The sequence below is a fragment of the Vulpes lagopus genome, chromosome X, assembly GCF_018345385.1.
Source record: "Vulpes lagopus strain Blue_001 chromosome X, ASM1834538v1, whole genome shotgun sequence".
NCBI lineage: Eukaryota > Metazoa > Chordata > Mammalia > Carnivora > Canidae > Vulpes > Vulpes lagopus.
Window position 1 is genome coordinate 91,586,647 of NC_054848.1, and position 14,150 is coordinate 91,600,796.

Consider the following 14,150-nt stretch of genomic DNA (forward strand, 5'->3'; position numbering starts at 1 on the left):
CTTTTAAGCGGCTGCCTTCAGTCAGGCCCTGATCTCAGGGTCCTGGGTTTGCGAGCCCTGTGTTCGACTTCCCGCTCAGGTTCTCCCTCTACTTCTCCCTCTGCCGCCACCTCCCCCCACACACACACACACATACACACCTCGTGCTCTTTCTCTCTCAAATAAAATCTTTAAAAAAAAAAGATGTCAAGGTGAAAAGGGGATGGAAGGAATGCTTGGCCAACTATGCTATAGTTAGCATGTTCTAGCCTGATAATCATCTGTGCTAGAGAACAATCTTCTGTGTTGCTGCTTGCTATGACAACCCTGTCTCTGGTGAGGAATGTGGGGGCACAGTATTTCTGCAATGCAATTCCGCTGTGCAGCCGGGGAATGCTCTCCCCATCCCTTGGTGTCATGGGGCTTCCAAAGTGCTTTGGTTCACATCCGAGTTTTCTTAATTAGACAGTCCAAGAGCTACTCATTAGCTAAAGCAAAGGAATTTCAGAAGATAAACAAACCTACAACAAACTCAGATACATCTCTGGCCTTCAATTAGTTTCAGACATTTACTCCCTGTGGCAGAAGAGCCTCCACAACCAGTCCTTCCCTGCTCTCCAGTACATTATATACGCGGCATTTCAGCACCTATACAAACTAGACCTAGAAAACCTATAAAAGCTGTCTATAGGGACACCTGGGTGACTCAGTGGTTTGGTGTCTGCCTTCAGTTAGGCCGTGATCCTGGGGTCCTAGGATGAGTCCCGCATCAGGCTCCCCGCATGGAGCCTGCTTCTCCCTCAGCCTGTATCTCTGCCTCTCTGTGTGTCTCTCATGAATAAATAAAATAATTTTTTTAAAGCTGTCTATGAAACCTAAAGCCCTGTCATCCTTTCATTTGAGGGCATTTAACCAACTTCAGTCGCCCTCATTTCTGCAAGCAGAGGTCTCAGCATCCCCCCCCACCCCGTTAGGCCTGCTAGTCTGCGCAATAACCCCAGAAAATGCTTGAGCTCCATGTACTCTTTCATGCTGTTGCGCTGATAGAAACTGTTTGATTTCTCTCCCAGGAAGTCTCTCCCTGATATCACCTCTTTTTAAAGAAAACTGAAACAGACCCATTCCAGGAAGCTCGTTCTAACCTCATCAGACTGAGGGTTTCCCCTGCTGTGTGGCCCCTCGGCATTTGCAGATGCACACGCTGCTGCTCTGGCAGGCAGAATTTGAAGATCCCTGGCCACTGATGTCCACACACCTTCTCCCAGTTATTCAATCAAACACTAACCTAGGTTCTCTGTGAGGGAATTTTGCAGATGTGTTTAAGGTCCCAAATCAGACGATAGAAAGGTAAGGGGATTACCCAGAGTGGGCTGGACCTGATGAGATAAGCCCTTAAAGTGAACTGGGGCTCTTCTTGAGACTCCAAGTGTGAGGGGGCGTTGGCAGGAGAGTTCTCTGGTGCTGGCTTGAAAATGGAACAGGCCACGTGGCAAGGGATGTGGGTGACCTCTGAGAGCTGAGAATGGGCCCTGGCTGGCAGCCAGTGAGCAAATGGGGGCCTCAGTCCTTACAACTGCAAGGAACTGAACTTGGCCAACAGCCTGTGGTAATCTGTTAAATAGCAAGTGAAAACAAATGCACTTGCTTTTGTAGATTACCTGTGTTATCAGTCGCCTGCCAATTACTAGATGAGAGGAAAAGGGGATTTTCAACTCATTTTTGTACCCCCTGCCCACCACAGTCACAATGTGAATGTTGTTAGGGGGAAGTTGCCTCAACTCCCGATCTGTTGGTGTCAATGGGAGATATAAATCCTTGCCCATCAAAGTACCTGCTGTTAAGCAGCAGCTAGAATCATTACCATTGTCAAGTGTCTCCCGCCTCAGAAACAAATTTCTGCACATCTGCTATCTTACGGATGTCTTTGCTCAGATGTCTCACTAGTCCCATAAACTCAGTAAGTCCCGAAACTGTCCCTCCCCACCATGTTCCCCGCTCTGTTCATGGCACCTTCAAAGCCCCAGTTTACTTTGGGGACTTAGAACTCAAGCCTTTGCTGATTCCCTCCTCCCTCTGGACCCCAAGTTCAATCTGTCACTGAGTCCTCTCCATTCACGGCCTCTGCTCTATTTTTGTTGTCACTGCCTGGCTCAGTGTTTCTCACCTGGACTACTTCAAGTGTCTCCCAGCTGCTCTCCTGGGACCCATCTGTGACTAGCACTGGCTCTAATTATGTGCAGCCACCTTCTAAGGAATCCATTAGCTTGGCATTCCAAACTCTCCCGGACGTAACCGAAACTCACCTTTCTCATGTTTTCAGAAATTCTTAAAAATGAGTGTTTTGCCTACCTTCTAAGTTATTTTGGATTGACCTTTACAAATTATTCTTTAAAACTGTTATTGCTTTTGCAGGTCCACATACTAACTGTGACTCCTCTCTGCAGCCTGCAGCTTTTTCACGTGCATCTTACGTTACTTTTACTTCAGACTCTCTGCCCTTCCAATTCTCCGCAGTCGGATATTCTCATACCTTGGACTCTTCTGAATATATAGTAGCCGCTTGGCTTGTTGAACTGCCAAGGGGAAAATGTGGTTCCAGAGCCAAATTGTGAGTGCCCAGAGCGAAAACCTCATTCTGCTTGCCTTAAGTGCACATTCCCTCCCCCAGGACACACACACACACACACACACACACACACACACACACACACACACACCACTATTTTATTTTTGCTTTGGGGTGATCATTGGCCTAAAACATTGGGACCGGAATCCCGTACATTCATCTCCCAGACAAGGGACCCACAGCTCCGTTTCAGAGCCGTGGCCGATTTATTCTTTTGATTTTCAGCGGTTTGAACCAGTCACACACCCTCCTCTCCAGCCTCCCGTGTCCCCAGAGTTCCCGCTTTCCGAGAGCCAGATTTGCCTCCACCTACTCTCGCCTCCCTTCTCCTTGGGGACTTCCAACCTTCTTCTCTACCCACCCTCCCTCCCGCCCCCAGCCACAGTGCGCACTGTAATAAATGATCTGATCTTTAAAAAAAAAAAAAAAAAAAGAAAGAAAACGAGAAGAAAGCTTCCTCAGGGTTCGGCTTGGCCCGGGCGGGTGAAGAAGGACCCCCTTCCACCACTAATTGCTAGCGAATTCCAGGCTGACGCGCAGCCGGCAGCTTGCTTCACTCCCGCACGCGCCCGGCGCTCCCCGCCTCCCGCCGGGGTTTAATGACCTAAGCAACTTTCCTTGCCACCCCCCCCGCCCTGTCTTGGTACGGCCTGTCCGGCGTTAGGCGTTCCACCCCCCCCCCTCTCCTTCCAGGTTGGTTCAGCCCCCGTCTACTCCGGGGTGGTGCTTAGCCGGCGCCAGACCGACCCTCGACTTCGGAGGGGCAGTGCCGTTCCTCTGGGCGCTTCCTCGGCGGCCGCTTCGGCTCCTCCAGCCTCCTCGGCCTCCTCAGCGTCCGCAGGGACCCGAGACCTCGGTGTATGCCCCACCCCTGACCCCGCTAGAGATATGTCCACCCCGGCTCGGCGGCGCCTCATGCGGGACTTCAAGAGGTAACGCGCCGGGGAGCGCTGAGGCGAGGCCGGGGGCTGCCAGGCGGGGCACAGGGCGGGTCCCGAGGCGGGCCGGGGGCGGGGGGCGGCCCGGAGCGGACGCGAGTGCCGGATTGCGGAGCCCCTGTCTGTTTCCCTGAAGGTTGCAGGAGGATCCTCCGGCTGGAGTCAGCGGGGCCCCGTCCGAGAACAACATAATGGTTTGGAACGCGGTCATTTTTGGGTGAGTCTGCGTTCCGGGAGGTGGCGACGGGTGAGGGACTCGAGCTGGCCCAGCCTGCCCTAGGGCACCGGCCCCCGGCGGGGACGGAGGGTGAGAGGGGAAATGTTTGGGTCCGGCTGGGCCTAGGCGCCTCCCCGGAGCCTGTGCCTCGATTAGCTCAGTTCCCGCTGCCAGGGGAACCGTTTGGGGTTCTGAGGGGGGCGGAGCGGGGAGTGGTGGCGGTTAGGCGCGGCGGCCTGCGCCCGGTTGCCGAGCCCGAAACCTCTCTCTGTAGTGGCTTCCTGCCCCAGGAAGCGGCGCTTTACCTGAGGTGGAGTTGGCGGAGCTGGGAATAGCCCTCTCTTAAGGTGAACCTCTTAAGGGGGAAGGGAGCCCCTTAAGCGGGAACTGACTGTTTTTCTCTGTGTTGCAGGCCTGAAGGGACCCCGTTTGAGGATGGTAAGAGAGTTTCTTTACCCACCTTTCAGGAGCCTGATCATCTGGGGGAAGGGGTTCCCAGTCATCCTGGAAGTGCCTCCTACTTAAGAGCCCTCTTCTCCCTAGCCTCTGCCTGCTAAAGGCTTGAGTGGAATCCCGAGTGTGGCAGGTTGTTCTGGCCATTGTCCGCTTGACTAGAACTGCACCTTTTTTCTTGCTTTTTGCTTGCTAAAAAAAAAAAAAAAAGAAAGAAAGAAAGAAAGGGAAAAAAAAGAAAGAAAGAAAAGAAAGAAAGAAAGAAAGAAAAGAAAGAAAGAAAGAAAGAAAAAAAATACCCCAACCCGGGTAAGGCAATCACTTTTTAAGAGGAGCATCATAGATTGATGTTAAGGATTTTTGGGGTTTGGCCTGTGATCCGGCTAAATTTGGCCCCCTATCAGGAAACTTAGTATCAACCCGACCACTTGCTGATAGACTCAGAGACCCCCTAGTTCAGAATTCTACTACAAGGGCAGGAACTCTGTTCAGCAGCTGCTTAGTATGTGTTTCTTGGATGGGTGCATGAATCCCTTGCACAGAACTGTCTGATTTCTACTATCTGGCATTGAATGCCCGTCAGCCTACTGCTCTAAGATGGTCTTTAATGGCACCTTTAATGGCCAGTTTGAATATTATGTTGTTTCTTATTTTTAAAAGAGTTTTTGGTGTGCTTTTATCAAGACTATGATCAGTATTCTCAAAGCAGCTTTGGAATTGAGGGGAGCCTTAATGTACTTTCTTGACGAGTGTGCAACCTACTTGGTACTATGTGTACCTGTAGGTACAGGATTTTTAAGGGATTTAGGCTTGACTTTTAAAAACATGTTAGTTGCTTTTTGGTTTTTTTTTTTTTAACTGTTTATTTTGAGATAATTCTAGATTCACCTGCAGTTAAAATTACTAATAATAATGATAATAATAGAGACCTTGTATACCTTTCACCCATTCTCCCACCCCTTTCTTAACATCTTGAATGACTGACTGTCATTCAAGACAAAATGTGACAAAAATATCACAGCCAGGAAACTGACATTGATATAGTTTTATTTGCATTCAATTGTGTGCATGCGTGTGTAGTTTTTTGAAAAGCTTAATACATTTAAAACACGATTAAAAGTATTTGAACTACTGATTGACATTTTTAATATTTGAGGTATTTAAAAAAAGAAAAGGATCTTTCTGTTAATTTTTTCAATGACCATCTTCCTTTACTTATTTAGTACTTGATACACACACACACACACACACACACACACAGAACTCAGTTTGAAGGTGGGAACAAAAACATTTCTGCAAGCTACTAAGTGTATACTTTATAGCGCTGAGTTGGATTGCTTTTTTTTTTTTTCTTTTTTTGGATTGCTTTTTGATGCTACCAGTCCACAAAGTGTGATGAGGGAGGGCAGTATCAACCATTTCTCTAATTTGTCTCCAATACTCAGATTTCCCTAGGAGACTGTGGACAGTCACCTGAATACTTTTAGCTTCCTCTCTATCTCCGCCCCCTGGGTAAATGTCACTGCTCTTCAGTGCTGCAATAAAAAGAAATGACAGCAAGAGAGTGATTCTAAAGGCATAGTACTTTGTTGCAGCAAATCATTTGAACTGATCCATGGCAAGAGCTAGCTTGACTTAATTTTCCTCTACTAGATTGGTGCTAGTTCAGTATACCTAAGCATTGTGTGCAGATTAACTGTGTGTTTGCTTTAGCTCTGGCAGGCTTTGTTTTCATTGGCTGCTTTTTTTTCCCTCCTGACTTTACTCAGACAGCTTTCTGCTGGGCACAGCTATATTAATAGTACATCACTTTGCTGGAGGATTGGCTACTTAAATATTTCAAGGGTGCTTCACTTGTTTTAAGTGGTATGAATTGAGAAGATACTTAAGGAATCCATTATCTACCTGGATCTTCCCCAGTGACATTACTGGTTCTATTCTTGATGATGGTGTATCTCCATACTGGCATTACTGAAAGGAACTACTCCAGCTAAATGACAATTCTGATTCATTCTGTTGAGCAGTCTGCTATCCGTGGATGCTTCCTCAGGTGCCTAGAACACACACTGTGGCTACAAAATATATTTTGACTATTTTTTAATACCCTTTATTGACAATTAGGACATTTACTAGAAAAGACTGGTTAGAGATAAGGGGCATAATTGATTTTGCTGTTTCCAATGTATTATGTAAATCAACAGTCCCAGAACTACTTTTGCTGCTTCCTTGTAAACTATTTGTGGGGGACATTTCTCGAACAGCCAGGCCTCAGTTAAAGATGAAAACTTAAGAAAAGGAACTCTTGAAGGTATTTTGATTTAACTTCACACACTTAAAGTAAGAGGAAAATGTTCCCAAGAACTTAATACTACCAAACAAAACACTGGGGGGGGCAATGCTTCCTCATCAAGATATGCTGAATACAAAGACTATGGAATAAAGTATTCTCCATCACATCATCTAAAAATTGTTGATTACACACAGTAAGATACTAGTATTTCTTTTTTGTTTTGTTTTTTTAAGATTTTATTTATTCATGAGAGACAGGCAGAGACACAGGCAGAGGGAAAAGCAGGCTCCCCACAGGGAACCTGATGTGGGACTTGATCCCAGGACCCCGGGATCACAACCCAAGCCAAAGGCAGACACAACCACTGAGCCACCTAGGTGTCCCAGTATTTGCTTTTAGTAATAGTTGTATTCTTAAGAATTTGGTTTAAGTCTTTTAAAGGTTAATCACTTAAAATCCACTGAGGGTGTTCTTGAGGTAAATACATCCTATGGTGAAGAGTATTTGGGTATTAACTTAAAAATCAGAATTTCTGGTCATCAAAAAAAATAATTTTTTTTAAGTGCATGTACTTGGTTTTCTCCTCTGGGGTCACAAACTGGTGGCCAAATGGCAGAAAAACACAGGTATTTTCTTTGGCCAACACAGCATTTTCAAAATTGGAATTTGTGAATGTTTTTAGCAGGACACAAACTCTCTAATGTAACCATTTCACTCCTTATTGCCATACCTCTACCATTGAACACATGTAATTTTCACAGCCCTTCTGTATAGATGGTTTAAGAAGGCCTTCTCGGGAAGATGAACAAAATCAGTACAGACTGGATACAACAATGAGGAGGCTGAAGTTTTCAGTTATTTTAAAGCCTAGCCTAAATATCCAGAGGATAAGATCTAGTCTCAACTGCATAACATTCCAGGACTTTTAATTTCCTTAACATTTGTTTTGGATCTCAGAAATTGCATTGTGGGTTGTATTTTAAAAGGTTCTGATTGTTGAATGTATAAAAGTATGAACTATCCCCCTTTTAAATATATATTTGAAATAAGATTTGGGGTCAGTCCTAATTTAGATTTAAGTAGACATAAGCAGGTTGTTTCTCTTCTCAAGATAGTAAACAAGCTCTTTGAGAAGACTTGATTAGCTTATTTGGTAGCAAGGTAACCACCTTGTTGAACTTCTGGGCAAGTATCAGGCAGAAAGTTCAAGTCAAAGGTTTTGAGAGCCACCAACATATACACTCAACTTGAATTCAGCTGTGAGCATTTGATGTAGGTCAGGAAGAAAGTACTATTTAATATTTAAATTCATCAATTGTATGTTTCTTACAAGTTTGGGTGTTGGGTTTTGCCTCCTTCAGTTGGGTCTAGAGATGTGAAATTTTGGGATTATTATATATACAATATTTATGGAGCACTTATTTTTTGTCACTGCATATTTCCCTCATTTAAGCCTCACACCAATGTAATGTGGTGGGTACTATTATTAACCCCATTTTACAGGGATCCCTGGGTGGCGCAGCGGTTTGGCGCCTGCCTTTGGCCCAGGGCGCGATCCTGGAGACCCGGGATCGAATCCCACATCAGGCTCCTGGTGCATGGAGCCTGCTTCTCCCTCCGCCTGTGTCTCTGCCTCTCTCTCTCTCTGTGACTATCATAAATAAATAAAAAAAATTAAAAAAAAAAAAACCCATTTTACAGATGAGGAACTTGAGGTTCAGTCAAGTTGAGTGGCTTCCTCAAGGTCTCACAACTAGTAAGTAACAAAGCAAGGAATTGAGACCAGGTCTGACTGCAAAGCTTGTGCTCTTCCCCACTATGCTCTGCTGTTTCCACCTAACACCTGTCTTATGTGTTGCTTTACCACTTTTTGGTATCATATTTGATAATGTTCTTAATTTAAATTACTTGGGAGCTAGTACCCGTGTGCTATTCAATCCACCCAATTTTAGAGCAGTTCCTTGATCAATCTCTTACCTAATTTAATCAGATTTCAACATGGAACCAGATGTGTTTATACTTCAGATACATCAGGGAGCTCAAAATTTTGAACTCTCTAACACCCATTCCCACTTTTTCCTGCATATTATAATATCAATAGTACTGAAAAGGAAGAACCAATATTTCTTTCTCAAAAATAGGAAGATTTATGACCACGTGGTAATAAGGTGAAGTATGTTCTGATGGGCCATAGCATGTTTGTCCATTCTAAAACATTTCACTTTCTGTCCTTAGAATACACAGTATCTTCAGATCTGGCTTGTGCACAGTTTAGGAACTAACAATAATTTGAGGACTAAGTCTCTATATGTCGCACTTTGAATTCTGAAACTTTAGAAAACCTGTTCCTCATACTAAAGGCAACCTTGTTAGCAAACTGTTTCCTATGAGTTTCTTGGTAGGAAACAGACATTGGTATTTTTATGTAACAGATCTAGCAGTAGAATGTAGTCTTTTTCTTAAGTGGTGACAAACCTATTAATGGAAGGAGGAAATAAATTGCCAACTCTGAAGGAACCAGTAACAAAATATAATTTACCTGAAGTGTATATTTTATTAGAATATAAAATTATTAAATGAACCAGAGTAATATAGTGGAACAGCTATCATTTTATGTCAGACAGTGTGATTCCTTAAGTTTACTTGAAGAGATTTCAGTCAGGAAAAAAATTCCCAACTGTTTTTCTTGGATTTATTAAACTTAAATTTGAAAAATATTTTGAAGCAAACAGTCTCCCCAGATCACAACACCCTACAATTCTTTTTTTTTTTTTTAATGATTTTTTTTTAATTTTTATTTATTTATGATAGTCACAGAGAGAGAGAGAGAGAGGCAGAGACACAGGCAGAGGGAGAAGCAGGCTCCATGCACCGGGAGCCCGATGTGGGATTCGATCCTGGGTCTCCAGGATCGCGCCCTGGGCCAAAGGCAGGCGCCAAACCGCTGCGCCACCCAGGGATCCCCCACCCTACAATTCTTGAATGAGATCAAGTTTGTTCATTCCTTATAAATAAATCTATAACCTAGTACACTTTACGGCCTCCTGCTACACCTTAGTTGACCTGTATTCAAGGAAAATAAATTCATTTCAATAGCAGCCTAAACAAACAGCATTAGATATATTTGCTGGAGACATGAATGCAATCTAATGTGATTTTTAAATTATTTCTGCCACTAATTCCCTCCATTAGTGTGAATAATTGAGTTGACTATAGTGAAGTAGCTCATGAGTCATAGTTAAGGATTTTTGAGAGAGTGTAAGGTTTTTCCTGGCATACATACAATTATGTTTTCATTATAGAGTTGCTATTATATGAAAAGGAGCCAGTGAACACTTTTATACTTATTCCCTTCCATTTAAGAAACTATTTTGGTTATCGATTTGTATTTCTAGCACTGATTTTGGAACCTTTATACTCTCGTTCTCTCTAGCCTGTGTCAGAATCACTGGAGAGTTTAAGATGGCGGCTGCTTAAAATAGGCCTTTGAGGCCTTTCAGTCTTTCAAGGGGAAGAGTGCCAAATTTTGGCTCTGGTCTCTTGTCATTTTAAGGATATCTTCCAAATGGACCGTGGCTAAAGTTATCCTGCAGGCAGTACTTTTGAGTTTAAGATGACTGTATTTAAGTTTGGGGGAGAATGATGGCAAAACAAAACAAAAACAAATCTCCTTTGGGTGGTGGTTCTTAGAATATGTGTCTATTTTTAGAGCAGTTCCTGGAGATCTTACCTGGCCTCTCTTTCCTCTCTACCCTGCATCTTTGCATTATTTCATTTAGTACTGGTAAAAAAAAAAATGGCATGTAGCATTAAAAAGAAAGTACTGCTGAACAAAGCAATAAATCTGTTTCTTAAACCTTTCTTTTTTAACTACAGGAACATTTAAGCTTACAATAGAATTCACTGAAGAATATCCAAATAAACCACCTACGGTTAGATTTGTCTCTAAGATGTTTCATCCAAATGGCAAGTATCACTTTTAATTCAGTATTTTAAACTACTACACTGTTAATTATAGGAGGTGTTCCACGTTTCCTCTGTATCTGTCCATAGTACCTGAGTATTTGTTTAGGCATCTTGCCGTTCCTGAAAACAACTTGTTCGTGATGGTCTGTTGCTGTCTTGATCTCTATTCCCAGAACTGAAGCAGTGAAGGTACTCTGCCTTTGCTTGGAGTCTACAAACCTCCTGGTTTTGATGATCTTTATCATTTACTTATTACACAAAATAAGAACGCTCTTGATGTTTCCTTTTACCGTCAGGCTGGATTGGGTAGTCATGTGACTGCTTTCACAACATTTAGAACAATGTATTTATTTAGAATGATAGTTTTTCAACTTTAGATGCAGATCAAAATTACCCACAGAACACTTTAAAAATACAGATGCCTTGGCCCCACTCCAGACCTACTGAATATCAGATTCTGTGGCTGAAGGCTACAGTATATTGGAAGAGCAGCAGGCGATTCTAACTTACATTCTGCCTTTTTGGCTAATGGTAGTCCTAAAACAGTTTGCTTTTTAAATTCAGGCTAATAAAGTATTTTTTTGGATATCAGATATTTTTGTCTTCATGGCAAAATGAGATCTTCTGAACTCTGAGCTATATTTTACTCTTTCATATAGGAGATAGAGTTTGCAAGTTTAGTGGAATAAATTTCCCACATGTCTGGGTGGACCCTGTTGGAAAATGTGTATTATTTCCTGGTTAATAGGGCAGTCTTCTCAGAAGAAAGAGCACTAAGTATCTTCTAGTTTTATATGAAATGTATTTGACATTCTTTGATTAATTCACTAGCAATGATTAGGACTTTGCTTCTTAGGAAGATAACTGAGAAGCAGCTTAGGAATCTTTTTAAACCTCACAAGCAAAGTGTTCTTGACTATTTGTCTTGACTGTGATGTTAAAAATCTTAATGGTGTTACTACATTTAACATACCTACTTCTATGCTCCTAGTCTATGCAGATGGTAGTATATGTCTGGACATACTTCAGAACCGTTGGAGTCCAACCTATGATGTGTCTTCCATTTTAACATCCATACAGGTGAATTTTCCTTAATGTCACCAACTATGGCCTTTCATATGTTTATATTAGCACTTGAATTGTTTCTGAAAGTCCTAAATTAAGGTACAGGGCAGGTCATTAACCCACGCCCCCAGAAAACATGCATTTGCCTAGCTACCAGCAGATTAATGTTACTCTAGGTTAGTATGCACATTTAGTTGTTGCTGAGGACAATTCAGTTGAGTGTTTTGAATATGTGTGGTTTTTTTTTTTTTTTTTGCACGGATGAACTGACCTTTTACAAATTGTCTCTGTAGTCCCTACTGGATGAACCCAATCCCAATAGTCCAGCAAACAGCCAGGCTGCACAGCTCTACCAGGAGAACAAGCGGGAATATGAGAAACGTGTTTCTGCGATAGTAGAACAGAGCTGGCGCGACTGTTGACACGGGTGCAGCTAAAGAAGAGGCTGGTCATAAGAAAAATATCTATTGATGTGTTTGTCACCTTCCTATTCCTCAGTGTCATTACATTTACTTTATTAAAAGCAAAATAGCTGTTGTGCTGTTTCCATCTTCCCTTGCCAAGCTTTTCCTACCCCTTCTACCCTCTCCTTGAACATCAGAAAACACCCTCTATGAGATCAAATGTACTGTACCTGGGTTACGTGCAAAAATTACTACTGCTTCATTCCCTTTCTGTTGTGTCTCATCTCCAGTTTTAGGGCAGTATTGCATTACTGTACTTTACACTAAGCTTTTCAAGTGAATTGTTATACAAGTGGTGCTTATGCATAGCTTGATGACCAGGATGTTATTTTTAACAAAATGATTGCTAAAGTGTTTCACCCTGGCTGGTCCTTCACTTGTGTTGGATTTCGAAGTGAATGTTTGGAATACGGCCTACGGAAAACAGGGAAACAAATCCACATAAACTATCCATTCTGAAAAAGCAATGGAGGCTTAAAGGCTGTTATACTGAGATCTAACCAATACGAGTTACAAGATGGTTTTTCCTGGTGGGAAGGAAAAAGTTAAAGGACTTAGCCGAAGGAACGCGGCAATTGTAACTGACACATCCTCTCCTTGCAAGATATTCACTGGGCTCATCCATGCTAAGTTTCAGAATTCTGAAGTCGTCTGGGTTTTTGTTTTTTAAAGAGGTGTGGGAGCAGAGGAATGGAAAACAATCATTAGTTTTTAAGCTAGGGAAGGTGGGAGATCCTTTAATCTTTTTAAAGGAGCAGTGCTACCCTAGATAAAATCCCGTCATTTTTTTTTTTTTAAAGAGTTTTAACCCAAGGAAGGGAGCGTATCTGTGGCAAACTATTTTCCACTCAAACCCTGAGTTAATGCTGCATGCTTTAGTTCCGTCTTCCCTTTCAGTATTATAAGAACCTTAAAGTCACGTTTGTGATCTTTCTTTGGATATTTATACTTTAGATAGGCAGTACCTTTAAGTAGCAGTGTGGGACGAGGCTTGTACATGTTTTGTCTAATGTTCATCGTCACCTTTTGTGCATTTGTCACTCTTCTAAATCTAACTTTGCACAAGTAACCCATGTAAAAAAATGTACATTTTTCAAAACTTGTAAATAAAAATAACCTTAAAATTTTGTAGTCAAGGTATAATTATATTTTAGCTCACTATGAACTTTTAGTATTAACTTATTGGAATCTCATATCTACTCACTTTCCCCCTTGAAATACACCTGGTAAAAGAAAATACACACTCTGGGAGAGGAAAAAGAGGAGTAGATACTGTTGGAGAGGACCTTCTTGTTATAAGTGTTCATGCTTTGTTCTTTTTTTAACGTTTTAACAAGAATGTAAAACTGTTAAATAAAACAAAGTTCCTTCAGCATCTAGTATGGTCAATCAAGCGAATGAAATGGTATTGGGGGAGTTGATAAACCTGGGTATTTACCAGTGTCCACAGAGACCAAGTTCTAACTTGTTGATCCTGACATTCCACCTCTTTAAGAAGCCCTAGCTTAAAAGCAAATAGTACCAAACTATTACAAAATGGTATTTTGATTCTTGTGTAAAGTTTGGGAGTGCAAGTATCCTCAATCTTGTTTAAACAAAACTGCTTCCTTCTGGGGAAGCAACCTGTCTCATTTGAAAGAGCCAAGAACAGTGACTTTGTAGAAACTCTCACCTGTCGTCTGGAGTAGGGGCTAAATGAAATTAAGTCTTTACATGGGGTGCCTCTGCCTTCCACTTGGGTCATAATCTGGGGGTCCTGGGATGGAGCCCTGCATCTGGCTCCCTGCTCAGCGGGGAGTCTACTTCTCCTTCTGTGTGCAAACATGCTCTCTCTCTCAAACCAATCTTAAAAATAAATCTTTATGGTGTATGTACTACATGCATCCTTTAGGACATGGCACTTAAAGGAGCCACAATGAGGCACAATTCATTCAGTGCATTGATTTGGTTTGTCCCACCTAGGAGCATCATCCTTAAATATGCTTAATATTTTTCCTCAAGTCCATTTCTGCTTCAAAGCAGAACCACATTAAATTGGTCTTTATTTGATAGATTAGCTTTACATTAATTTTTTCATCCTGTGGCTGAGTACCTTAAGTTTTGACACTGGTAGTACGCTCTAAAAAAATTAAGGTGAGATCCATAATGTGCA

General features: G+C 42.3%; 1 protein-coding gene across 1 annotated transcript; it reads left to right on the plus strand.

Annotated features, from left to right (window-relative positions):
• The first annotated feature begins 3,291 nt into the window (after positions 1–3,291).
• On the plus strand, positions 3,292–13,370 carry UBE2A (ubiquitin conjugating enzyme E2 A). The gene is made up of 6 exons (XM_041741732.1): positions 3,292–3,537; positions 3,680–3,760; positions 4,173–4,198; positions 10,380–10,469; positions 11,461–11,549; positions 11,828–13,370. The coding sequence occupies exons 1-6, from the start codon at positions 3,494–3,496 to the stop codon at positions 11,954–11,956; spliced, it is 459 nt and encodes a 152-aa protein (XP_041597666.1). The 5' UTR covers positions 3,292–3,493; the 3' UTR covers positions 11,957–13,370.
• The last annotated feature ends 780 nt before the right edge of the window (positions 13,371–14,150 follow it).